The sequence below is a fragment of the Scophthalmus maximus genome, chromosome 16 (assembly GCF_022379125.1).
Source record: "Scophthalmus maximus strain ysfricsl-2021 chromosome 16, ASM2237912v1, whole genome shotgun sequence".
In the NCBI taxonomy this organism is placed as follows: Eukaryota; Metazoa; Chordata; class Actinopteri; order Pleuronectiformes; family Scophthalmidae; genus Scophthalmus; species Scophthalmus maximus.
This window is the reverse complement of record NC_061530.1, coordinates 16,097,501-16,125,016: the sequence shown is the minus strand read 5'-3', so window position 1 is coordinate 16,125,016 and position 27,516 is coordinate 16,097,501. Positions and strand designations below refer to the sequence as shown.

The following is a 27,516-nucleotide window of genomic DNA, read 5'->3' as shown; positions in this document are numbered from 1 at the left end:
TTTTCTTTTTACTATATGTATGTGTGTGCATGCATGTTACCTCTTCCAGTGCTTCCAGAACCAGAGGGATGTGCTCAGGATACAGCAGGCCCTGGGACATGAGAGAGAGACACGTGCGCGCATCCTGCTTCATCTCATCATAGCTCTCATCAATCTCCACCGGGGCAATCTGCAGGGAGAGAGAGACAGGGAGAGAGAGGGCGAGAGGTAGGAAAGACACAGCCACGCACTTTGAGTAAATGAAGAGAGAAATTGAGTTTAATGGGCAAGTAAGATTGAGTGGGTATTAATGCTGTGCTGGGACCTGTGTGTGTGTGTCTGTGTGTGTGTGTGTACGTGTGTGTGTGTGTGGTTACCTTGAAAAGCAGGGGCAGAAGCTGTAGCTGCTGCTGAACGGGAGTGGTAAAAGTTCTCCCCGCACTCGCCATCAACCATTTCAACACTGCAAATGGCACCCACGAGCGCGTGCGTGCGCGCGCGTGCGCACACACACACACACACACACACACACACACACACACACACACACACACACACACACACACACACACACACACACACACACACACACACACACACACACACACACACACACACACACACACACACACACACACACACACACACACACACACAGAGGAGATTTTGGAACGCTGCCAAGTAATAAAAACGGCAGACTTGGTGCTGTGACCTTACTGCGTTGCGCCGATAATATAACACAATCTATCATGATTTAGTAATGATTTGGATAATTTCATAAGCGAATATTTATCTGTATCAGGAAGATAAGAGTGATAAGAGAAGCCGATAGAGCAAAAAGGCGAGAGAGAAAAAAAATGAACACAAGCGGTGACATCTAAATTTTGTCTTTGGCAAACAGGGGTCGCGCTCGCCTGATGAAATAACACAGTCTACATCTAAATTGAAATATCTGCATAATTTCTCGTTTCAAACACCTACTGCTTGGTCAATGTTATAACTAGTAGACATTTTGCCATTTCAGGCAACATGTTTTATACATTACAGTAGTTTTGGTTAGTTTACTAATTCAACAATTTTGAATAGGAGCTATGGCCTTACTCACATTCGTCTGTTGGCCTTTAGCCATGCAAAGGATTTTGGCTTCAAACAAATGCATGAAAAGTCCTGAACACACAGCCACGTTTGAGATTTTCGCACACTCCCTAATACGGAGCTACTTTTTATAAGGCTCGAAATTCCCTCTGAACCACTACCTTTTAAAGTAGAATTAAAGGGTGGAATCAATAAGGGATCACAGCTTTTAAATCGCTTCATCTGACTTCGGCGCGTCTGCCTAGTTCACGACGAGCACAAGTTGTCCTGATCTAACTTTCTTCCCTCTGCCACTGTCTGTCCCTGCCCCCCCCCCCCGACACCATGTTCATCCACCACACAGTTCACATGCTTGCATCCTCATTCTCACCCGTCTTGAGCAGTTTGACAGCCTGGGTGCGCTCGTCCGTCTCCTGGGTGTTCTCCTCGTGGACGTGGTTGTGGATCTCTGGCTCCGATGTGAGGGGCTTGAGCCGCTCTAGGACCCGAGTGACAAACTCCGCCACGTGGGGGGAGCGGGTGGAGCGGGTGTGGGGCAGGGCCACGTCGATCATGAAGATATAGGTCAGGACACTGGAGAGAGAGTGAGTGGGAGAGGGGGTAAGGGAAGAGGAGGCAGAAGGAGAGGAGAGGGAAACAAAAAGGAGAAGACACAAAGAGAAAAAAGACTTCATAACACACATTTGAGGAAGACTTGCTGATAAATAGAAGAGGCTTAAAATTGAGGAGCCCTAACAGGACACACAAGGCAATTGGATTTACCTACTTAAACATGATTATATAATCGAGAAAAGATAGCGCCAAGTTAATTTGGTACCTGCCAATACGTTCCCGGACATTCTTATACACCTGGGTGAGTTTGGGCTCCAGGTAAGTCAGCAGCCTGTGCAGCAGTTCAGACACTCTCCACTGCTGCTGGGCCAGACCTCCCTGGAGCACATACAGCAAACTGACAGAGAGCGAGCAGGGGGGAGGGAGAGAGAGGGAGAGAGAGAGAGAGAGAGAGGGGGGTGGGGGTGGGGAGGTGGAGGGGTCTGTGTTACTGCGGCAGCTCACCATACTGTACGTCAGTTCAGGTTACTACGGCAGCCTGAAATCAGAGACCTCTAAATTACTGCATTCGACAAAATCACAGCCTGTGCATGTAATCATCCATTCACACACACTCTCACACACACACACACTCTCACACTCTCTCACACACACTCTCTCACACACACACTCTCACACTCTCTCTCACACACACACACACACACACACACACACACACACACACACACACACACACACACACACACACACACACACACACACACACACACACACACACACACACACACACACACACACGTGTGTGTACCTGGCGTCCCTGAACGAGCCGCCCTCTCCGCTGAGGGGGCTCTCCATCAGCAGCTCAAACAGCCAGTGGAGTTTCCTGGGGTCCCGGCCCTCCTATCGGACGGCAGCCAGCACAGGATAGATGGAAAACATTTGCACACCGAGGCACCGTGGACACATATTCTCACACTTTCACTTCCACAGAGACACAGGGGGAGTAGTTCCTGCGGCTATTTTTTGGGGGTATTTTGGTGATTATGAGCACATATTATATTGCTCACAGTATTTATAACTTGATGCACGATGTTCATATTTTCTATGTTGTTTTTTGTGTACCTGAAGTAGGGACAAATAAACTTGACCTTGAACTTGTCCCCTAAACTATGGCGATGGAAAATGATTTCTTATCAGGTGTATGTACTTTTTTTTTTTTTTTAAGATGCATGCCGTTTGCGGCCACGCTTGTTAGGCACCATGCTGCATTAGGCTAAATGCTAATGCCAGCTTGGCGACATGCTGACAATGACAATAGCAACAGCAACATGCTGAGATTTAGTAAGTGCAATATCTCATGTATCATTCTTACCATCTTAATATAGCATGTTAACATTCGAGCATTTGCTAATTAGCGCTAAATACAAAGTATGGTTGGAGCTGGTGGGACGGCGGTCACGTATCAGGTCATAAACAAATTAGCAGAGTCATTAGGATTAACCATGAATGGGGACCATAAATGTTTGTACATAGTTTTATTGCCAATCCCTTAGTCGTTGGAATATTTCAGTCTGACCGCCTGACACTGTCGTCCCTGGAGGCTAAAAAATAATAAGAATTAGTTTGGTCAAAGAGTGTCTCTCCTGCAAATGGTGTTGTTTTTTTTTTATAAACCTAATTTTCACCCGAATGTTTGTTTCACTGATTCTTAATCTTTCTAATCTCATCTTCAGCTCCGTTTTACACGGAACAATAAACAGATCAATTCGCAGATTTCTCTAATGAGCTTCAGGTTAAACTGTATGCTACACGCATATGGAGTTCTGAGTATGCATGCGGCAAACTCACACAGGCGGTAGCGATGCAGGTGCCCCAGTCTGTGTAGGTTTCCACTGTGATGTTGGTCAATGCTGTTCTGATCAAAGGACACAAAAGCTGCCACAACCCGTCCACCTGGCGCGCACGCGCACACAAAAAAAAATAATGAAAGTTTTTATTAATATTGACTTTTCTTATCAAAAAGTGCAGTGAGTATTTGTCGCTGTGTGTGTGTGTGTGTGTGTGTGTGTGTGTGTGTGTGTGTGTGAGTGCGTGTCCAGTACCTTGCTGAAACTCCAGAGTTTGCTGCCTCTTATTAGCCCTGCAGTAATCTCACACACGCAGCGCTGCGAGCTCTCATGGGGGTCGCTGGCGAGCTGCTCTAGTCGAGGCCATAGTAACGGCAGGAACACGTCACCATAGTTACGAAACAGCCCCTGTCGATCAAACGCAGGCATGAAGGTTTGTTCGACGCAGAGGAACCAAGGCCTTTTCTTTTTTACACCAGAGAAAGACAGATTACAGTCGTTTGTTTGACGCAAGCGAACTGTCAGCCGACTGACGGAGAGCGATGAATCACAGCGGATGATGACACAAATTCCAGCTCTGCGGAGTTCAATTCAGCCTTGGATAGTGGCGGTATGCCGTGTCACTACTTTGTAAAAAAGGTTTGCCGGATCGATCGAGGCCGAGAATTTAAATTGCACCTTGAAGAGACAGAAGCGTCGAGGGTTGAAGCTGTCTTTTCCTTTCCGATCCTCCAGAGACAGAAACTCTATCAGCTGGTCAATAAACTCCGGGTCTGAGAAATATTCAAAGATGATCTTTTCACCCTGAGTGACACACAAACACACGGCAGATGTAATAATAGTGATACTGGGGCATCAGAGAGAGAGGTTTTGTGTGTGTGTATGTGTGTGTGTGTGTGGGGGGGGGGGGGGGGCACACACACCTCACTCATCTCCTCATACAGCAGGTCATCTTTGGGCTTTTCAGAAGCTGCATGGATCATCATTTCTCTGAAAGGAGCGGGAGGCGAAGACGAGGCTGCCGTGATTTATAGATAACAACGCACAGAAAAAAATATGGATAGACACATACTGTCTTCAAATAAGCAGCAAGGATAAATGAGTGATTAGAAAGTCAGTTAGTCAGCAAACCACCCGCACACCACGACAGGCAAGCCAGCCCTCCCCCTATACATCAACGCCTCGATCTGGGCCAGGCAGTAAGTCGCTCAGTCGACCTTATCTAAGCCAGGCCATGACAGGAAGTCAGTCCGACACCCTGCTAGTTACCCAAGCCCCACAGATCGGTCATCAGGCATAAAGTTAGCCGCAAAGATAAGCATCAAATCAAGCAGAGAGTTAAGTCAATCAGCTATTTAGCTCCATCCGACTAGGCAGTTAATCAGCCTCCCAGTTTCTAAATCCACCCGCTAAGTCCTCCCTCTTTACCTCGGCCACGAGTAGTAGCCCCAGTGGGTTTTTTCCACGAAGTGCTGCGAGTCCCACCGCTCCTGACAGAGCGGAAGGTTGTCGCTGTCGTACTGCAGCCAGCGGTTCCCCTCGCGATCCCCCACACTCAAACCCTCCGGATCCTCGACACCACCTCCAAACACAAAGCACACACAGGAAAGAAGTCCTGAACACACACACACACACACTTGCTGTAGTATACAGTAAAAGTGTAACGGTTCTTATGAGCAGGACTTTCGGAAAGTTGTCCCATTTCGAGACAATTCAAACAGCAGGATTTTTGTTTTCATTTCAAGCCACTACATGTATATCATATACTTATATTCTGCTCACACTCCATTCACCCAATGGGAAATTACCAAAGAATTAGTCTGCACACGGAGATGTATTATTTAATTAAAATTATAATTGGTGCTGATATTAGTAGCCGAGTTATGACAGAGCCGTAGAACTGAAAGAGTTTCTAATAAAGAAGGACTACGAATAACAGCTATACATATAACCGATATTACTGATTACTCTGTGAGTGCGTGCGTGTGTGTGTGTGTGTGTGTGTGTGTGTGTGTGTGTGTGTGAGCGAGCAAACTGACTGATGTCTGCGGGCTTCACTGCCACTTTCTCTCTTGGTCGTTTCAGCTGTTTTAGGATCCCAGCCATTGCTGAGATCGCCACCTGAGAGAGAGAGAGAGAGAGAGAGAGAGTATTGAGAATGTGTTCACCCTAGAATTCTTTTTAATATACACTCAAAAAAGCTGGCATGCATACTAAAAAACGTTTGACTGTTGAGTATCCTGTTGATGAACACTATTGTCCCACAGTACAGTGCAGGCTGTTGCAGCCCAGAAGAAGAAATTAATTTAGAATTTGACGGTCCCAGCCTCTTCTTCTTCTTCTTCCGGACCTTGTGAGTCCTCTAAAAACCTTTCGGTTACAAAACTCCCACCACCCACCGAGCCCGTCAGGAAAACTGTCTTCCCCTTTTCTTTTTTTTTCGCCTCACAACTTGTGAAACCCGCGAGACTGAAACTGACTTGTGCAAACAGAGTTTTCAAGCATAAACCAAAGCATACAAGCTGAACAGAAGTAAGATTGACAGAGTGATGTAATATTTCGTACAAAGGAAAGCGAGGCCTCTACTCACAGCTGCAAAAAAAGAAGAAAAAAAAAGGAAATGAAAATGTAAGCGGGTGGATTTTATTTGAAACTGACAATCTAAATTCATAAGGTATTTGCAAAATGTCCTGTTAGGACAAAATGGTGAAGTATGTTGACAATAAACTAAATTTCAGTACTCAGTGGGAAATTGGAAACGGAAACGGACACACACACACACACACACACACACACACACACACACACACACACACACACACACACACACACACACACACACACACACACACACACACACACACACACACACACACACACACACACAGCTGCAGACCTTGCGTATGCTGATGGAGTCGTGGATGAGGCTCTGTGTGAAGAAGAGGACGGCGTCAGGGGGCAGAGGGTGATCGTCTCTCAGCTGGAGAGACAGAAGGTCTGCGGCCATGTGCTCAAACTTCCAGGGCCTGCAGAACACGAGCAGAACACGCCTGCACTTTAGGAACATTAGCTTGGTAATAGAACGAGCACAAACTTTGCACAGGAAGTGTATGTACATATGATACATATACAGGTGGAGAGAAAACCTACAGGTCAGTGTCTTCAAGGCAATCCAAGAGGTCGTTGACCAGCTTTTCGTATTTACTGTGACAAAGAAAAACAAGCGTTAGTCAGTAGTACTATTAATGCACTAGTGGTAAAAAGAAAATTCAGTCAATGCTAAAGTGGTCTCTGCCTCTTGCAGTATGTGACCCTGAGAAACTCTGAGAGAGTATTGAGACTGAATGAGTCACAACAAGCGCTGTAACGCAGTTCGTGCTCCTACCGAGCAGCGACCACGTTTCTGATTCGCTGACGCTGGATCCCCTCTTCCAGCTCCTCCACGGACGGTGCCTCCAAGCAAGGCATGGGATTATCGGACTGCGCGATTTGATCGGCTATCTCCACACACGTCTCGGATACCTAGAAGTGGACAAGAGGGAGCGTCGGGCGATTAACGCGACAGCAGGCGACGAGTGTCCTGACAGCCAATGGACACGTTGCTCACCGTGAAATAGATCCCGACGGTGTCGTGCTGGCGATTGATCCTGTCGGTGATGTCGTCGAGCAGCGCGCCGATGGAGGGCTTCTCCAGGGTCATGGAGGTGGACAGGCCACAGCGGACCAGAGCAGGCCACACCTCCCCGACGCAGTCCCAGTCCCTCACGCTGGCCAGACAAACGCCACCGTGCACACCCAGCAGGCAGTACAGAGCACCCTGACACACACACACACACGAAAGACCACTTCAATGTAATGAAGTTGGAGGACGACAGTGGACGTATGGACGTGCAGGGTCGGAATTCAGGGTCGGATTCTTCACATCTCAGATAATCTGCAATCAGGCGATTCTTGCAAGTCAGCAAACGTCCCGTTAAGAATGTGTTTGTGTGTCATCTGCAAAACAATTTCGCACACTTTAAAGGTGATTTCCTAGTTTTGAAACTAAAAAATAGACACCACTCAGTGAGTTGGGAGTCAGTATCAAGCTCCTGAATGGACGCTTTTCATAAATCCTCCCGACAACTTTTTTGTCAATCGTCCTCCTTTTTTGGGATTTCGGAAAGTGTCACAAAATCACCGCATGAGTCGTCCCGCTGGAAACCACATCTCTGCCAAAAGTGCTTTTTTTCTCTCTTCAAAAATGAAAACAGTAAATCATAAATCTGTGAGCCAACAACGAAATTGTAGTGTACCCTCATGTATATTTCAACATCGGAGAAGATATTTTTTTGTGACTGGCAACGGTCCAGCACACACACACACACACACACACACACACACACACACACACACACACACACACACACACACACACACACACACACACACACACACACACACACACACACACACACACACACACACACACACACACACACACACACACACACACACACACACGCGCGCGTTCTGAGGAAAATGTGTCAGAGCTCGTATAACGTGTGGATTCTACGGACTTTGCTTCAGGCTAGTAGCAGCCTCAAGGAACTCAAGAGATTACATGTGAAGTGAACCGGTACATCCTGCTCTTCGCTTTGTAATACACTAACAATGGTGCCCCCCATTTTCCTCGTGGATCATCATGTTGATGGCTAAGCTTTAGCTTGTTGCTAGCATCAATATCTGATGATGTCAGGATGTGATATCATACGCAATGAAAATAAAAAACTGTATTTATGTTGTACTTTGCAAAAACAAGTTCACAAACAGCTAAGAGCAGGTCAAACAATGGGCACACAGTACAATTAATCAAAAATGTAATTTGTAAAATTTTAACTGAATAACATTTTGGTAATTAGTAGGTAAGTATTGAGAGAGGAGTCAATACGGAAGGTAACCGGCACCAGGAGGGAAAGCAGCTAAGGACTATAGCTTCAAACTTCAGCACCATGGACAGTGACCAGTACGGACAGCCATTTTGTCACCATGTGGTGAGTAGTGTGTGTGTGTGTGTGTGTGTGTGTGTGTGTGTGTGTGTGTGCGTGTGTGTGCGTGTCTGTAGGTGCGGAAGGAAGGAAAGAGAGAGCGAGGGAGAGATTGTGATACTGTGTGTGTGTGTGTGTGAGAGAGAGAGAGAGAGAGAGAGAGAGAGAGAGAGAGTGTGAGTGTGTGTGTGCGTGTGCGTGGTACCTTGAACTGCTGTTGTGTGCCGGCGGTGTGTTGCGGTGAGAGCAGTCGAAGGATCCGGGGAATGAGGTCTCTGTAGGAGAAGCTATAGGTTCCCAGTGCAGCAGTGAGAACATTCTGGGCCCTGCTGCGTACCTGCAAGGACACACACACACACACACACGCACACACACACACACACACGCACACGCACACGCACACGCACACGCACACGCGCACACGCACACGCACACGCACACAGACATGCGTACGCATACACACACAGATGGACACACATGCATTCTCAATTAATTTCTATTCCACGAGGGATATTTCCATTAATGCCGCCAGGAAAATGGGAACCAGCAGATGTTCTGATTGTATTTCTTTTTTTCCCCCTCATTAAATTAAATGAAGGAACGAATTAGTGTGTGTTTTGTCAGTTGTACCTGGCTGTAGGTGCTGGTAGACAGCAGCAGCAGATCACAGAGCAGCTCCTGATGAACCACTTTATATTCACTGCCCTCCACCACCAGCTTCCTCATCTATTCACACAGAAATACAATAACGCAAAAAGAAAAACCAGCAGGCCCTGACTCAGAACGACAGAATCTACTATATGTGCATGCGATGACGGCTACACCCGTGACCCTGCGTGTGCTGTTAACCTCGTGCTGGAGCAACACCCGGTCAATGAGCAGCGCTCTGATGTGCTGTTTTTTCCCATGAAGCTGCGGGAGGAAGGGCAACGTACTTAAATCTCCTCGCAAGCGATTCATCGAAAGTGACGACAATCAGCAGCCGCGTCGGCTTTTTACCAGCTCACCTTGTTTTCCATGGACTTCTTGACGAGGGTGAAGCTCTTCCAGCGCGAGTCAAACTCCTTCTTGTGAGTGCCTTGGAAAAACATGAGGTCGTTGATGATCTGCGGACGGACGGACAGACAGACAGACAGACAGACAGACAGACAGACAGACAGACAGACAGACAGACAGGGAGAGGGCGGCGTGAGACCTTCGCGGGCCTACCGTAGGGTCGGATGATAACATTTTCACACATAAATAATAATTTTAAAAAACAACACAAGGACACCTTAATGATGACGAACAGGGACTTTGTGTCGTCCTCCGAGTGCTCCAGGATGTGATCTGGAGGTGAACATAGGTTAAATGTGAATGGAGATCCCATTGAAAACCGAGCGAGGAGTTTATTGCTAGCGGAGTCTAGTGGAGTTCCAATCCACACTCACGTAGCAGCAGCCTCATGGTTTGGCAGATGGACTCTCGGTAGTTTTCCCGCGAATCATCTGGAGGTGAGGAAATGACACAGACGCGGACACGTTATCACCAACCGAAGCTGCCGGGGGCAGTGAGTGTGTGTGTGTGTGTGTGTGTGTGTGTGTGTGTGTGTTCTCACCGTAGTCGACACCTATGTGCAGCCTGATCCCCCCCAGGTTCACCATGGAGGGCACCCTGAGAAGTAGCAGAAAGCACATGTTTATATATGTTTTTATATACAGTACGTACATGTTAATGTGTGTGTGTGTGGGGGGGGTCCTCACAGGTCGGCAACGTGTGGTCCTTCCAGAGGGGGCAGCATGCTTCCAGCTCCGAGAAGGCAGTGCTGCACAATAGCCAGACTCTGCAACAGCTCCTCCCTGTGAATCAGGCCACACATTACAGGCCTGTCATAGCTGTGTGTGTGTGTGTGTGTGTGTGTGTGTGTGTGTGTGTGTGTGTGTGTGTGTGTGTGTGTGTGTGTGTGTGTGTGTGTGTGTGTGTGTGTGTGCGTGCGCGTGTGCACGTGCGTGTTATGCATTCACTTGTCAAGTCTCTAATGTTATTTCAACACTCCTGAGCTGCTAAATTTAACTTTTCCCTTCGCGTGCTCCTAATTAGACTTCATCTTGAAAACAGATGTTAAAATTCAGTTTCATTTTTGGGGGGGGCGGGTGCAGACACATGTCTATTCATCAGTAATAGTAGCTGAGGGTCTTTGTTTTTTCTGTGTGTGTGTGTGTGTGCGTGTGTGTGTGTGTGTGTGTGTGTGTGTGTGTGCCTGATTACGTCTGAAAAAAAGAAAGAAAAGGAAAAGAAAGAAAAAAAAAGGCAGCGCACCTGCTCATTGGCTGATCTCCAGAGACGTGGCCCTTGATTCGCTCCAGCTCCGGGTGCAGGAGGCGGGACAACAGCTGGAAGACAAAGTTCTCCTCCTCTGCACTAGGCACGTGCCAACACACACCCAGGGCTGCCACATCTCCGGCTCTGCCCCAGTCCTGGAGGAGAGGAAGGGGAGTTTTCTCAGAAAGTAAGAGAGAGATGGGGGAGGAGAAAGAGAGAGAAAGATATAGAGATGCCAGTTTTCCGAAGTAACAACTGGCAACCAGCACAACCGACCCTCACACCCACAGGCCGGCGTCGCCTGCCGGTGTCGACTTATTTCAAACACATGTAAACAGTGAGGACACTAAACAATGGCGAGAAGAAAACAAAGAACCTCAAAAGAAAAAATCACATGAACAAAAACACAGACTCTGTGGCAACGGACCGCAGATGAAAAGGAGGTCGGCATTTTGAAATTGTGGGAAAAGCGGCAGAGAAGCGCAGTTGTAATTACTGTCACCTAGACATCAAAACAGAAACACACTCGCTGAGAAAAACATGGCAAAATATTATAAAGGTTTCTTTTTTCGGGGGGGGGGGGGGGGGGGGGGGGGAAACGACTATTCCAGAGAAGCTTTTCTCTCGGCTGATTGGAGAAATGCTGCCGGGCGAGCAGCTCGGTTCGTCTCCTGCTGCGACAAAGTGAAACAGACAAAATAATCTCTGCGCTTACTTGACTATAGCGAATTTAAAAAGAGAGGATGGGGGTTTTTTTTCTACTTCAAATGAAAAGTATATTTGACAGGATATGGAAAATTGACAGTATCTTTATTCACTGCCACACTTTGTCGGGTTTTTTTTTCTTTTCCACCTCACGCTGTGTTTTCACATTTGTCATCATCTTGTCAACAATCAGAGCCCATGACGCATTCAGGTCATAACCTTTGGATGGTAATGACGAAACACTGAGCGGAAAAATCGTTCCCATCAGCCTCCGACTTGTTATTCCGAGTCCGAGATATCTGGGATTTCTAGCGCTGACGCCGACCAACCTCTCTCCTGGTAAAAAAAAGAAATAACCGCAGATGTGTCGACACGCTGTTGGCTGAATGGCGAGCCGCCACGCACACTGAAGCAATGAAATAGTACGTGGCGACAATTCAGCCGGATTATCGTCACAACAGTATCCACACCCTCACCTTATCACTGCGTTACGTGACCTGCGGACTTATGAGAGTTTCTAAGTTCATTAGGTTTTTAACCTTTTCTGGCTTGCGTCCCATCAAAATGACTCGCTGCTGCAGGTTAGGACGCGGCTCATCCACACTGTCCCTTCCCTCTCAGATGACTTCTGCTGAAGAATTTGTTGCATCCTCCAGGTATACAATATGTAAAAAATCGAAAATTCCTCCCCCAATCACCTTGTAATCGCCTCAGATTTATCCTCATGACCTCGTGATCATAGCTGTTACACAGAGAGGCCAGGCAGAATCAAGGGGGCAACATTCCCACCTTGACCAGCCCGTTTGAAGAGAGGCTGGAGATGAAATAGTTTTAGCCAATTTGTGGTCCAGCAGTGTAGATATCAGTTTGGTAAATGCCGCCTAATTGTCTTTATGGAAGTCGAAATTGCATTGTAATTGTGCCAAATCGGCAATCCCATTTAATTTAACCGCAAAAACGAGCCTCTTTAATGATTCCACTTGTGGCCTCAGAGTGTCCTGTCACTGACGCGCTACTGTAATAGCTGCAATGACGGAAAAATAATCAGTAGCTTAAACGACGCAGTTAGCAAACAGGGAGCAGGATTTAATTTAAGTAACTAAAGTTTGTACGATTAAATAACGGCCACGTTTTGCTTTCGTGCCTTGAACAGTAAAGTGTGTGTGTGTGTGTGTGTGCGTGTGTTTACCCGTATAGGGAGGTCAGTGTCAAAGCCTCCAGAGGTGCTGCGGTACTCGGTGGGATAGATGAGGGACAGCGACCGGAGTGTGTGCTCCAGCAGACTGCAGGCGAGCGCGTAAGCCCGTTTACAGCGCAGGCGCACGCACACGCACAGGATCCGCTCCAGGTCCCCCTGGTACTTAAGCAGCTGTTCGCCATCCACACGGGTTACCTAAAAACAACACACACCAACACACACGACACACACACACACGACACACACACACACACACATACACATGACACACACACACACACACACACACAATCACACACACACACACACACACACACACACACACACACACACACACACACGCACACACACAATCACACACACACACACACACACACACAGGCAATTCAGTGGAGAGCTGTGTCTTAAATATTGAAGTTCCCCAGTAAATCACAGCATCTGGCTCCCTCCCACTCGTGTTAAACTCCCAAGAGTAATAAAACAAAACAGAAAGGGTATCAATATGTTCTGGTTAACGATAAAGCTCTTTGATATTTATGGCCGCGCAGGGCTGCACGCTGCAAAAAATGTTTCGTGATCTCCCCCCCCCCCCACACACACAACATTACAATTGTCGTCATGTTGTCGACACCTCGAATCCAGGTAGATGAGGTAAATCTCGACAGTGGTGGTGAGGAAACGATTCCAAAATACTCTCAAGTTGATCTGTTATGGACCATAGTTAAATATGACAACTCCACTGTAGCATTTCCAAGCATTTTAAGATTAAACAACATTTAGCAGAACATCTTTTCATCACACTTTATGTGATGGATCCTTGTCTCACCTCAGAGAGCAGCTGGAGATTCCACAACAGCTCCTTATCCAGCTCTATTTCACTCTGCAACTCCTCGTCTACACACACACTCACACACACACACACACACACACACACACACACACACACACACACACACACACACACACACACACACACACACACACACACACACACACACACACACACACACACACACACACACACACACACACACACACACACACAAAGAGAGGTTGAATCCCACTGACTTTCGTGATTGCAGCCTCTCTAACATCACCACAAGGCTATTATTTGTAGTAAAGACTGAATTGTCTCCACGACTATTTCATTAACCGCCTTTGAAATGTGGTGCATCCATGCACATGAACAACTGAAATGTAATAACTTTTTGAATTCATATTTGGATCCATCATCATGTCAAAAATGTAATTTGCGGCACGCCTGAAAATTACATTCTCATCAGCCTCGGCTGCATTCGGCCTGTTGCCTATTAGCAAATATTGCACATTTGAATTCAACAATCTTCTCGAACGTTGTAATTGTGAGCATATTAGCATGCAAAAGTTATCATTTAGCTCAAAACACAGCCCTCTCTTCTTGCATATGGTTCCATAAAGTATATTTCTATGTCCCTGCATAATAATTATCTTAAATGTTGATATTCTTAAAAAGTAACTGAGATTTTTGTTCAGTACCCATACTTTTGTTGCGTGGTTTGTATTATTGCTGAGATATTAATAGAAATATGTTGAAATATTTATTTAAATGCGCGGGTTCATGCTTGGATCACAATTTAGATTTTTTGGGTTCGGATTTTGAATCCTCTATTGACTTCACACCGTGTCTAATAAGGTCTCCGGTTTCATTTAAGTAGGGAATGAACGTTTGAATGAGCTCGTTCCAAAAGCTCATTAGGACTAAACACAATATCTACTACTACTACTACTACACACACTAGACTGTTCACCCACACACACAAAGTGGTACTGACTGTCAGTAATGTGGAAAATGACGCTGCAGCAGTGAGGCACGAACAGACGGAGGGACTCGGCGGGATGGCACTGCAAGTACAGTCACAGGCACACGTTGAGGTGCACGTGCAAGAACAACATGCATGAAAATGACACCGGTGAGGGATGATTCTCCGGAGGAAACCCCATGCAATTTTCCTGCGACTACGGGGGGCGCGACACATTGGTACCTTCGCCGCAGCTCGACACACGTCAGCCACCATCCTGCCCGACACGCACGTCTCAAAGATGTTGGAGGTGGCAAAGTTATACACCTTCTGCAACGCCACCTGGCATGAGGACGATCAGACGGAGCGTAAGGGGGTAGCTCGCATTCGGTTGAGGTCAAATTGGGTCAGAGTGGTAAGGTTCAGGGCAAAGATGCAGTGGGGGGGGGGGGGGGGGGGGGGGGGGGGGGGGGGAGAGCGAGCTCTACCTTGTACACTTCGGCGGAGCACTGTGTCAGGACGGTGCTCACAGTGGAGGCCAGGCCCAGCTCCACCAGGCTCTCCAGATGAGTCTGGGTGTCCGTCTCTGTCTCGTCTCTCGTCTGTTCCAGGGTGCTGCTGTCTATCAGGGCGAAGCACCTGCACACACACGCACGGATACACGCACGCGCACGGATACACGCACGCACGCACGCACGCACGCACGCACGGATACACGCACGCACGCACGGATACACGCGCACGCACGGATACACGCGCACGCACGGATACACGCACGCACGCACACGCACACGCACACACACTGTACTCAAGCACTCACTTATTTATACCTGTCCGTTTGACTGTTGTTAATTTCTCCCTACCTGTCCAGGAACTGAAGAACGAAGTCCTCGAACTCAGCCGAAGCAAAACACAGATCTTTCTCAATCTGAGGAGCAGGAGCAGAGACGATTAGTTGGTGCATTTGTGTGATATATGGGAGTGCTGCAGTTCATGTGTCTGTACGCCACGCTGGTGTAATTCCAACAAAGGGACCAAAACATTTCAAGGCAAATGCATTCATTGACGTTTTGGCCGAATGTTAGACGAAGACAACGATACCACGCGATCAAATGGTTTTCTGCTAAGCTCTGCACAAAGACTGGGAACAAGGGGGGGAACAGCTCACGGCGAAGACAAGACTCCAGGAAAATCCACAACATGTTGGTTTTTATGCTTTGGTTTTAGTTTTTCATTCATTTTTCAAATGAAGGTAGATAGACTGATAGATAGATAGATAGACTGATAGACTGATAGATAGATAGATAGACTGATAGATAGACTGATAGACAGATAGACTGATAGACAGATAGATAGACTGATAGATAGACTGATAGACAGATAGATAGATAGATAGACTGATAGATAGACTGATAGATAGATAGATAGACTGATAGACTGATAGATAGATAGATAGACTGATAGATAGACTGATAGACAGATAGACTGATAGACAGATAGACTGATAGATAGACTGATAGACAGATAGATAGATAGACTGATAGATAGATAGATAGATAGACAGATAGATAGATAGATAGACTGATAGATAGACTGATAGATAGATAGACTGATAGATAGACTGATAGATAGATAGACTGATAGATAGATAGACAGATAGACTGATAGACTGATAGATAGATAGATAGATAGATAGACTGATAGATAGACTGATAGATAGACTGATAGATAGATAGATAGACTGATAGATAGACTGATAGATAGATAGACTGATAGATAGATAGATAGACAGATAGACTGATAGACAGATAGATAGATTGATAGATAGACTGATAGACTGATAGATAGACTGATAGATAGACTGATAGATAGACTGATAGACAGATAGACTGATAGATAGACTGATAGACTGATAGATAGACTGATAGATAGACTGATAGATAGATAGACTGATAGATAGACTGATAGATAGACTGATAGATAGATAGATAGATAGACTGATAGATAGATAGATAGATAGACTGATAGATAGACTGATAGATAGACTGATAGACTGATAGATAGATAGATAGACTGATAGATAGACTGATAGATAGACTGATAGATAGACTGATAGACTGATAGATAGACTGATAGATAGATAGACTGATAGATAGACTGATAGATAGATAGATAGATAGACTGATAGATAGACTGATAGATAGATAGATAGATAGACTGATAGATAGATAGACAGATAGACAGATAGATAGATAGATAGACTGATCGATAGACTGATAGATAGATAGATAGACTGATAGATAGATAGACTGATAGATAGACTGATAGATAGATAGACAGATAGACAGATAGATAGATAGATAGACTGATAGATAGACTGATAGATAGACTGATAGACTGATAGATAGACTGATAGATAGATAGACTGATAGATAGACTGATAGATAGATAGACAGATAGACAGATAGATAGATAGATAGATAGACTGATAGATAGATAGATAGATAGACTGATAGATAGATAGATAGATAGACTGATCGATAGACTGATAGATAGATAGATAGACTGATAGATAGACTGATAGATAGACTGATAGATAGATAGATAGACTGATAGATAGACTGATAGATAGACTGATAGATAGATAGATAGATAGACTGATAGATAGATAGATAGACTGATAGATAGACTGATAGATAGATAGATAGACTGATAGATAGATAGACAGATAGATAGATAGATAGATAGATAGACTGATAGATAGACAGATAGATAGACTGATAGATAGACTGATAGATAGATAGACTGATAGATAGACTGATAGATAGACTTATAGATAGACTTATAGATAGATAGATAGACTGATAGATAGATAGATAGACTGATAGATAGATACATATATGATAGATAGATAGATAGATAGACTGATAGATAGATAGATAGACTGATAGATAGATACATATATGATAGATAGACAGATAGATAGATAGATAGATAGATAGACTGATAGATAGATAGATAGACTGATAGATAGATAGATAGATAGACTGATAGATAGACTGATAGATAGATAGACTGATAGATAGACTGATAGATAGACAGATAGATAGATAGATAGATAGATAGATAGATAGACTGATAGATAGACTGATAGATAGATAGACAAATAGATAGACAGACAGATAGACTGATAGATAGATAGATAGATAGATAGACTGATAGATAGATAGACTGATAGATAGACTGATAGCTGGATAGACAGATAGATAGATAGACTGATAGATAGATAGATAGATAGATAGATAGATAGATAGACTGATAGATAGACTGATAGATAGACTGATAGATAGATAGACTGATAGATAGACTGATAGACTGATAGATAGACTGATAGATAGATAGACTGATAGATAGATAGACTGATAGATAGACTGATAGACTGATAGATAGACTGATAGATAGATAGACTGATAGATAGACTGATAGATAGATAGATAGACTGATAGACTGATAGATAGACTGATAGATAGACTGATAGATAGATAGACTGATAGATAGACTGATAGATAGATAGATAGATAGATAGATAGACTGATAGACTGATAGATAGACTGATAGACTGATAGACTGATAGATAGATAGATAGATAGATAGATAGAAAGATGGATAGATAGAAAGATGCGTCATGTGTGTACCTCTGTGAGATCACTGTGTCGCGAAGGAGCAGACGAACAATCCACTAAAGGCACCAGAGTGGTGAAGGTGGCGATGAACTGGAACGTTATCTGGATGGAGCAGCACAGTGGGAAAACAGATCCGTTTACATCGTCTGGCGTGATCACGGCCCGGAGTTAAATAACCCACCAGATGTCGGCGGAATGACTTTTAAAAAAAAATATATATATATCTTTTTACTAATTTACTCTGGTGTGATGGATTAATGCAGTCTGGAGACAACGAGCGCACCAAAAAGAGAGAAAACCCATCCGTTTAAAAAAAAAACACAAATCCGAGCAGAAACTGAAGATTGGGCCGCATTAATTGTGAGTTCCTCAAACTGAGATACTCATTCCACTTTCAGGGATTGTTAGTAGGGTAGAGCAGCGCACGCTAGAGAGGAACTTAATCAGCGAGGGCAGCATTGTCTCCTTACTGTCCGACCATTCTTCCTCATTGCTAATCAACGCGTCCATTACTCACCATGCACTTGCTGAAGTCGTTGGGGTCCACCCCTGGCAGACAGCCCATGAGCAGCGGGAGCACGTGCGCCCGGCCCTCTGGGTAGCGGTTGTTGGGGGAGACCAGGCAGCGGGCCATGCCGATCATGCAGCTGAGAGTGGCGGTGAGGGTGTGCGGCTCCGTCAGGGTCTCCATCGCCGCATAGGTCCTGTCACGTGCCAGACGCGCGGAGGCGAACAGCCGAGAGAGTAAACGGATGAAGATAGTGGATGAAGTGAAAAAGGCGCAGGTGCCCAATCGCTGCTCTGAAAAAGCGACCGGCATTACGGCACTTATGCTCGCTGATTTGGTCGACTTATCTACGCCATCAGCACTTGCAGCAGTTGTGTGACACAGCGAGTTGTGTGACACGGCTCATGAGGCTGAGGCGGTGTCGTTCTGAAGGTCGGTGGCCGGCACCCGTGGTCCGCAAGTGTTTAAGTGTGCGTGCGGTGGAGGAGAGTTTTATTAATGTGCGTGTGCGATTGGGTGAATGTGACTCGTAGTGTGGACTCGAAAAACGCTTCATCAAGGCCGTTTCATTTATTCCATTGAAAACCCCTCGGCGCACAACAGCTGCAATTTCTCACAATGTTCCCTGAGTCATAACTCAGTCTGCTCGCAGACATGACATTACAAAAGTTTTGATGTTTTTCTTTTTTCCCTCTTTTTCTTTCTGTCTTTTTTTAACTTGTGCTTTCCAAGGACATCGTCGCATTTGGATTTGTGCTGCAAATAATCCATAAATCTGCTCGGAAAATTCGCAGAAACTTCACGTTTTCTTCACAGCGAAGAGACCAGGTGATACTCCTCTGAACTCCCATGGGCGCACTGCGAAACAGGTACCGCAAATACCTAATTCTGAATACTTTTAATGGTGCTAATTTGCGCAAATGTGATCAAACAGACAAGCAGGCTAAAGAAACCTCCCCCATGTGGAACCACAGATCGCCTTTGCTTCTCTTCCGCCTCCTTTTCTTCTTCTGTCGTTTAATGCTGTCTCAAGTTGGTCCAAAAGTCTGAACTATCCCCAAAAAAAGTGTATTCACAATGTAATATTAATAATTTTTGGTCACACAAATACTCACTTCTCGAGTACAGGCGGTATGACAAGTTCCGGTGTGAGGAGAGCCAGGTTCTGCAGAGCGAAGGCAGCGTCCGTACTGCCGGTCTTACTGCACGTCACCGGAGGGGATTATTAGACACAAAACACACACACACACAGAGGTACAGCAGATAATCACAGATGACCTGTCTTTGTCCAGTCTAGGCTTCCTGTGACTGCACGCACTAGTGACACACATCCTGGTTTGGCCCGGCTGTGACTGAAAGGACATGTTGACAGAAACGGCTAAATAAACACTACTTAAATACAGATTTTATAATATTTACAGATCAAAACTGCCAAAAAGGAGGCCACACTAAAACGAAAAGGTACTTTGGGTGTCTAGGTTACATATGTTTCAAAGTCCATATATGTGAAGTGGCTCAAATGATCATTCTAATGCTGTTGACAATGGTTGCACGTGACTTCTCCTTATTTCTGCCCTGATGATCACCAGCTTCAGTAACTGGGTCGGCTCTGTTAGCTGTGACATTCGGTGGGGAAAGGAACATTATTGTTGGGAGGCAGAAAAACCAAAATATGCGGCAAAGAGTCTATTTGTGAACAGGAGATCTGGAGCAATTTTGGTCTTTGAACGCAGGTTTCAGTGACAGTGCCACAGGAAGCTCGCACCTACTCCCACAGTGATAGTTTCTATTCCTGCCCGAGTAGAAATAGTTTCTATCGGCCTTCCCACTGAGCACGAGCTCGTACTGCACTGTCTTATGTTTTAAATGTCATCTCACAAATTATTTTTACACAACTGCTCTCCTGAACAACCAATATCATCCTTATATTTGACTATTTTTTTCACATAATCTCTCTTTTGTTGGATTCTATGATTCGACCACGGGGATTTTACTTTTTCACTAATACGTTTGTAGTCAATGATGGTATTAGCTTTTTTTCAAGGCCTATTATGTCCTGTTATTGCATTTTATCTTCTTCCCATTTTGTATATCTCGCTGAATGCAAGCACACTTGTAGTGTGAGTGTGTTCAAATTTCTCCAGATGTCAAATGTAACTCTACATACAGACAGAGGAAAAAGTTTTTTTCCCCCCAGTGCTGTTGTTGTCACTGCGGCTAACGTTCACCAAAGTGTAGTACCTGAACATGGCCAGCAGGGCGGCTCCGATGAGGCTGCGTGTGAACTCCTGCAGGTCCGCATCCGTCAGCCTCTGACACTCAGGGACCACAGTGATCCAGTTGGGGTCACCGTGACGTTCCCGGTGCACGCGGCGCACAACACTCGCCGGGAGACGCTGGAGCAGCCGCATTAGACGAGACTGCAGGACGCAAGACGCACGCACGCACACATGCACACGCACACGCCCTCAACATTGGCTTTATCATCTGGAGACACATTCACATAGTCCGCCATGAACGGATCTGTGAAATCGCTCTTTTCTCCAGCACTTGTGCATGTCATTATTGTGATGTTAGAGCAAAGAGAGCCAGACGAGTCCTGAAGGACAGGTTATAAATCAGTGTGACAGCAAGCAGCTGAAAACACATTTGCAACTTGCTCACAATGTAGACGTGTGTGTGTGTGTCCGTGTGTGTGTGTGTGTGTGTCCGTGTGTGTGTGTGTGAGAATGAGAGAGTCTTACCTGCCAGCGACCATGATTGGAGGGATGGTAAAAGGAGGCAATGCTGTTGAAGAGGCAGGTCAGCTCTTTCTGTGCAGGGTTTCCTGGTCCACCCTGCAGGGATATAAATGAGGTATGTAACTAAAATGCTGTAGAAATATATATACATTTATATATATATTAATGAAGGCCAAGTTTATACCTGAGAAATAGGGCAGGGCTGAATACAATGGAAAACTACAATTTGGAGGGAATCTTGTTGGAAGAGTTTGGTTTGATTATTCATTACCCCTCAGAAGCGAGACAGAACTATAAATCTGGATTGTTGGGGGCAATGTCAGGCAAGCAAATGTGAAGCACGCTGGAAGAATATACATCATAAGTGGCTAAGGCCCCAAGTTCCGTTTGGCCGATTCCCTCTGGACAGACATATTTCATCAAACATTATACAATGGAGAAATCGACATATTCCCTCAGAGTACACCGAGATAAATTTACCAGTAAATGGTGAGGGTGGATTAACTTTATCAGACCCCAAAGACAAGACAAGACTTGAGACGTGTGCATAACCTTAAAATAACTTCAAAATGGCCAATGGGCGAAGGAATTCAATAAATTTTCATCTGGAAATTTTATAGTAGTAGTATGAATTTTATAGTGTTTTCTTACAGTTGCTTTTCCCCCCACTTCTTAATGATAAATCTAATGGAAACTGATACGTTTTAACCTGGATGTTTTACTGTCTTCCTTTTTTTCGTACACTGAAACACTTAATCTTGATATTCAATACTTATATTTATATAAACTGTATATATATGTATATATATACATATATATAATGACTCGTCATGTACCAGAAGTGCTGTGATCCACAACACCAAGTGTCCGATGTCGTAAGAGTTGATAAGATACCGCGGCGCCACCATCTGACTGACCCCAACTGGAAGGTTCAGACTGCGCAGGATCCTGGTGAATATCTACATATATAAACACACACACACACACACACACACAAAATGAAGAGTCTCCCCTCACACACACGGGCCCACCTGTTGCCAGTAAAACACATTAACAGACACACGTATTTGCTAATGACCCACTGTGGGAATGTAAGGGGTCCAGTCCACGTAGCCGATGTTATCGTTGGCGAGTCGGGCAAACAGGTTCACTAGGTGCTGCAAGAAGACCAAAATCAGACCAACAATCACTGCGAGGTCAAAGAACATTCCCAGAAGTCAAAGGCTGTCATTCCAAGAATTAAAATATGACCACTTTGGAAAACAGAGCGAGGACTTTGAAGAGAAGTGGACGTGTGCACGGTGGGCCGCTGTGGGCCAAGAGAGGCTGGGGCGGAAAAACTAAAAACGCACATGGAAAATCTTTTCTGCACGTCTAGCGGAGACGAATGCTCAGATGCAACAAACTACAATTCAATCGCCTTCATCGGGGAAACGTAGAGAAGTGGCTCGTTGCAAATTACTCCATTATCCATTTGGAGGAAAAGGTGAAGCTACATGAGTCACTGCTCAATGAGTAAAAAAACTTTTTGTTTAAATCCCCCATTTGGCATCACAGATTTATGAGGAAATGTGACGGGAGCAATTCTCAGTCTTTGGGAGTTTAATTTTATTGCAAGAGGACAATTTGTAAAACTAAGTGTCACGATCCAAAAAACCTGAAGAGTGTGTGTGTGTGTGTGTGTGTGTGTGTGTGTGTGTGTGTGTGTGTGTGTGTGTGTGTGTGTGTGTGTGTGCATCTCACCCCTTCCCAGCTTGGTTGATTCTGCACTGCCATCCAAAGGTTCATTAATTCATCAAACCACAACCTGAAAAAATAAACACACACACACACACACACACACACACACACACACACACACACACACACACACACACACACACACACACACACACACACACACACACACACACACACACACACACACACACACACACACACACACACACACACACACACACACACACACACACAAATATTACCTTTACATTCATACCCGCTGACACACACATCCACCTGAGGCTGAATTTCCCTCATCTATCTCTAATTCCCCAAAATGTGAACTCGCTCCCTCCCTCGTAAATTCTTGGGGGAAGGGGGAGAGAGAGAGAGAGAAACAGAATGGGGGGGAAAGAGCATTAAAGATGATGTATTGTGGAAACTGCAGAAACTGCTGATGAATCCAAGAGCAAATCCAGACAAATAGCTTGCGAAAGAGTGAATATACTAAAAAATGCACTGAACGCTGTGAAAAGGTTTGGTAGCCACGACTGTGCGAGGGTGCGGAGAGAGAGAGAGAGAGAGAGAGATGGAGGGGGCACAGGTTTTCCAGGAAAGAAAAACATCAGCAGAACAAAGAGGGGGGGGGGGAGCACGGCTAACGCCAAGGAACATTATTTATTGAAGCTCCCAGGTGCAAAGGTGTAAACGCTTACAGGGGCTATAAATGTGGTTAGACATGACATGAACTCTCGTGGCAACGCATTTTGATGCAAGGTTACAGGATACAACCAAATCCCCTTATGGAAATATTGAGATTTAACTATTACAGGTCTAAAAATGGCAAAAATGCAACACGTTCCACCGTTTTTCTGTTGGCGGAGGCTGTTCTAAAAATAAATGGCTTTTCGCTAAAACTTTTCATGAAACCCTTTTGTGTTCGCTCCGGCTCTGACAAGCTGCACTTGGCGTCGAAAAACCCCGTTCCCCGGCAGAGCCGCTCAAGTCGGCCCACTTACTGGAAGCCCTGGCCGTGTTCCTCCGGGGGCATGATGGTGGGCAGGAACAGCTCCATGTTGCCGATGGCCTTCTGCATGATCACGTCGAACACGCACAGCAGGGGGCGCCACTCATCCAGCATCTCCTTCGTGGACGGTGCGGGGAAATACCTGGGGGGAAGGCGAACACACAGAAAACACAGACGCGAGTACAAAGAGAGGCGAGACGAGCGAAGACGAGTCTGGAGATACAAACACTCTCACTGATCTACAACTTGGAATCAAAGCAGTACATTATCCGGCGCACACAGTACATGATCACAGAGAATGAGACTTACAGTCTGCAGCTCTTGATCAAAGCCTTCAAAATGTGTTCCACCGAGCTGCAAACAAGCAGAGAGAGAGAGCAGGTGTGTGAGTGTGTGTTTGTGTAAGGAATTCTGCTTTTAACAAAACAAAAAAAAAAAGAAACCTTCAGCATTCAGGCTGCCACTAACAATTGTTTTCACCATCACTTCATCTGTTGGTTATTCTAATTCAGGCTAACCTACAAACTGTTGGATTAAAAACTTCCTAGAGCCCCAGGGGACATCTTAAAATTGCTTTGTCCAAACGTCAATCCTCTCAGATAGCTGGAATTTAAGGCGGCAGAGCAGGGAATCTTCATATTTCAGAAACCAGAGATTAACTGCTTGATAACTGACAATTTACATCCCTCATTTATTTAGACCAGCGTCATTGACACCCTGAAGACAGTTACACACATTTACACCTGGAGCAGCCCACTATAACCAATGGATGTGTTAAAAGGACTGGGTACTGCATTTGTATTCATATAATAAAGAGTAATAATTAATCTGGTGTCATGTCAGGGATTTTTGTTGTTGTTGCAGTACCATAGTCGGCCACTAGGGCAAGATACAAGGCTGTGGTGATCTGTAGTCCACAGGAGTTGGGGGTTAGAGGCCATTTCAGCATATTTTACATATTATTACGATACAAATTCTTTAGGAAAAGATAATGTCAAGGGTTTGGAATAGATTTGTTATGGAGCTAATATGTGTATTTAATTTCCAAACCAAACAAAAATTTCTTGTATTTACTTTCTTGGCAAGAGTTAGATGTGAGCATTGACACCGTTGTCATGTTTGTACATACGTGGGGAACCAGATGAGTCCAAAATGCTCCGTTTTGGAGTAGATGACCCTCTCGTACAGTTCATAGAGTGGTCGCCACGGCAGCTGTAAGTCATCCCTGGACAGCAGTTCTTTCTTCCTGTTGGAAGAAAAAGCAGTCGGTTATCATCCCTGCAGCCAGTCTACAAGGGTTTCGCAGGACGGCGGGCAGGTCCTTGGTCTTTTCAAACGATTGACGGAAGGAAAAAAGAGTCAGTGACCTCAAGTCAAAGTCACGGCGGTGAAGTTATATTGAATTGAGAAACTACGGGGTGTCGGAAAGGGTCGGTAATTGTGAAAAAGCGAGTCACTACCTCGCAGTCGGCGCTCAACATGACGACTGCCCTCTTCCAGACATGTCTGCAAACATCGGGATTCTTTGTTCTCAATAAAGCGGAAGTGCACCGACAGCTGCAGACAGTAGTAATTTGTAAGTGTAGACTCGGCTGGTATAAAAAAGTAAAATAAACTCAACAGGGATTATAAGGGGCTCTATTGAGAAATATGAAGTGGGTTTAAAGATCTGAAAATAGACACAACTAGTTTTCTGCACGCTAACCGCGCTGTGAAGTAGCCTTTTTCGAGAATTCCTGATTTATCAAACACGCCGTTAATATTTTAAATTACGTGGTGACTGGTGTGCCCCGATGAGTACTTCATAAGCTCTAAAGCAGGATTTTAAATCATCCTGAGAAACTGTCACATTGCTTTATTTGCACTATCTTTGTATAACTTGCTTCTTTTTTTCATTATATATATTTATATAGCAATAAACCGCACAGAAAGGTTTGACAGTCCCTGCACTGGAGAATAGGCGCAGTTTCCACAGCCTCGGATTCCTCTCGTCTCCTCTCCTCTCATTCATCCAACGGCTATGGAACAGACTCTCATCGGGGAGGTTTGAAATATGAAGGGAAGACGAAATGACGGTGAAATGCGAGCGGCGAAAAAAGAGAGGAAAATGCCTTTTGAGACCCAAATGCGTTAAGTGGAGTATCAAATTCATCTCTCGACTGTGAGACCTGGCACTTAATATACAGTTAACCCAGATCTTTCTCTTTCCATCTAATGGAAAACACTCCGACAAATGACACCTACATCAAGATGTTGTTTTGTGATGGATGTGGAAATCATGGAAACAACTGGAGACGAAGGGGGGGTGATGAATGCGACTGTCTCGGATAATATCGTGCATTCGCAGAAAAAGTGACAGACCTGCTTTGAAAGGAAAAAGGGCAGAAGGTTAAGAAATAGGCTTCGAAAGTAACAAATGTGCCGTCGGGCCAACATGCTGTGTTTTTATTCAGTGTGTCTGCACAGATGTGTGCAGGTGTGTAACAAAACATGCACTTGTATTGTACAATGCAGGAGGGTATTTCACGAGAGCCTTTTGATATTCTGCTCTACTTTAAACTTTTTACTCCACTGAATGTTGAACTTTTTTATTCCTCAACACATATTTGACATATTTAAGGCGTCTAGCTGTGGAACCTTGTCACTTTCTCGATCTCCATCTGTTGTTACCAGTTCACCAAAGAGAGACTCTGTCAATTTGTTTCATTTCGCCAATTAGCTTTTTTCCAATCTTGCCAATTTTCTCACGCACACAGCGCAAAGATTTAGCAGATTACACGGACCCGATGGAGACATCCGCTCTCTGAATACTTTTTTTCCGAACACTGCGGGTTCCAAATGGCCGCGTTCCAAAAGACGGTAAGTGAGGGGTAAGTGAAAAATCCACTTTAACGCATCATGTGACGGGACATCAGTACACCGCTTGTAGCACAGTGATGTTTGCCACCGTGCTCTGTGATCTCATTACACTAGAGGATACCAAAGGGCAAGAGAGGCTGATGCTGGGATATGCAGTTTTCCCAGGGCAAAAGGCTCGCTGCTACACACAAGTTAAAAAAAAATTGTGTTTCTGGCATGTGTTATTAATTTTTTAACTGTGCTGCGGTGCATGATATACCCCATGCATCCAGCAGCAGGCTGCCCAGGCATCCTTCTCCCCAGCCACGTCCGCCAGCTCCTCCTAGGGGGATCCCGAGGCATTCCCAGGCCAGATGGGATATATAATCCCTCCGGTGTGCCCTGGGCCTGCCCACGGGTCCACAGGGAGGCACCTGGGACGCATCCTGATCAGATGCCTGAACCACCTCCACGGCCTTCTGTTATTAATGCGCATAGATGCTGCGATTCCACCCAGA

General features: G+C 45.2%; 1 protein-coding gene across 2 annotated transcripts in view; it reads right to left on the bottom strand.

Moving 5' to 3' along the window:
- The window catches only part of LOC118287385 (proteasome activator complex subunit 4B-like), a 34,073-nt gene that overhangs the window by 5,260 nt on the left and 1,297 nt on the right, over nucleotides 1-27,516 (bottom strand). For both annotated transcript variants that reach the window (XM_047327823.1, XM_047327824.1), the window contains exons 3-43: nucleotides 25,290-25,406; nucleotides 24,470-24,514; nucleotides 24,153-24,302; nucleotides 23,158-23,221; nucleotides 22,497-22,571; nucleotides 22,251-22,373; nucleotides 21,418-21,510; nucleotides 20,915-21,093; nucleotides 19,789-19,875; nucleotides 18,683-18,869; nucleotides 18,178-18,267; nucleotides 15,346-15,410; nucleotides 14,971-15,121; nucleotides 14,726-14,824; nucleotides 14,516-14,585; nucleotides 13,531-13,598; nucleotides 12,696-12,899; nucleotides 10,799-10,956; nucleotides 10,243-10,338; nucleotides 10,098-10,153; nucleotides 9,931-9,987; nucleotides 9,774-9,829; nucleotides 9,508-9,606; nucleotides 9,350-9,412; nucleotides 9,131-9,226; nucleotides 8,706-8,837; nucleotides 7,081-7,290; nucleotides 6,859-6,995; nucleotides 6,624-6,677; nucleotides 6,370-6,499; nucleotides 5,513-5,594; nucleotides 4,902-5,055; nucleotides 4,397-4,463; nucleotides 4,152-4,277; nucleotides 3,729-3,881; nucleotides 3,475-3,579; nucleotides 2,435-2,526; nucleotides 1,892-2,023; nucleotides 1,445-1,647; nucleotides 357-442; nucleotides 41-169 (exon numbers count right to left, since the gene is read on the bottom strand). In XM_047327823.1, the coding sequence (XP_047183779.1) occupies nucleotides 41-169; nucleotides 357-442; nucleotides 1,445-1,647; nucleotides 1,892-2,023; nucleotides 2,435-2,526; nucleotides 3,475-3,579; nucleotides 3,729-3,881; nucleotides 4,152-4,277; nucleotides 4,397-4,463; nucleotides 4,902-5,055; nucleotides 5,513-5,594; nucleotides 6,370-6,499; nucleotides 6,624-6,677; nucleotides 6,859-6,995; nucleotides 7,081-7,290; nucleotides 8,706-8,837; nucleotides 9,131-9,226; nucleotides 9,350-9,412; nucleotides 9,508-9,606; nucleotides 9,774-9,829; nucleotides 9,931-9,987; nucleotides 10,098-10,153; nucleotides 10,243-10,338; nucleotides 10,799-10,956; nucleotides 12,696-12,899; nucleotides 13,531-13,598; nucleotides 14,516-14,585; nucleotides 14,726-14,824; nucleotides 14,971-15,121; nucleotides 15,346-15,410; nucleotides 18,178-18,267; nucleotides 18,683-18,869; nucleotides 19,789-19,875; nucleotides 20,915-21,093; nucleotides 21,418-21,510; nucleotides 22,251-22,373; nucleotides 22,497-22,571; nucleotides 23,158-23,221; nucleotides 24,153-24,302; nucleotides 24,470-24,514; nucleotides 25,290-25,406 (4,540 nt within the window). The remainder of the gene's footprint in view (nucleotides 1-40; nucleotides 170-356; nucleotides 443-1,444; nucleotides 1,648-1,891; nucleotides 2,024-2,434; nucleotides 2,527-3,474; nucleotides 3,580-3,728; nucleotides 3,882-4,151; nucleotides 4,278-4,396; nucleotides 4,464-4,901; nucleotides 5,056-5,512; nucleotides 5,595-6,369; nucleotides 6,500-6,623; nucleotides 6,678-6,858; nucleotides 6,996-7,080; nucleotides 7,291-8,705; nucleotides 8,838-9,130; nucleotides 9,227-9,349; nucleotides 9,413-9,507; nucleotides 9,607-9,773; nucleotides 9,830-9,930; nucleotides 9,988-10,097; nucleotides 10,154-10,242; nucleotides 10,339-10,798; nucleotides 10,957-12,695; nucleotides 12,900-13,530; nucleotides 13,599-14,515; nucleotides 14,586-14,725; nucleotides 14,825-14,970; nucleotides 15,122-15,345; nucleotides 15,411-18,177; nucleotides 18,268-18,682; nucleotides 18,870-19,788; nucleotides 19,876-20,914; nucleotides 21,094-21,417; nucleotides 21,511-22,250; nucleotides 22,374-22,496; nucleotides 22,572-23,157; nucleotides 23,222-24,152; nucleotides 24,303-24,469; nucleotides 24,515-25,289; nucleotides 25,407-27,516) is intronic.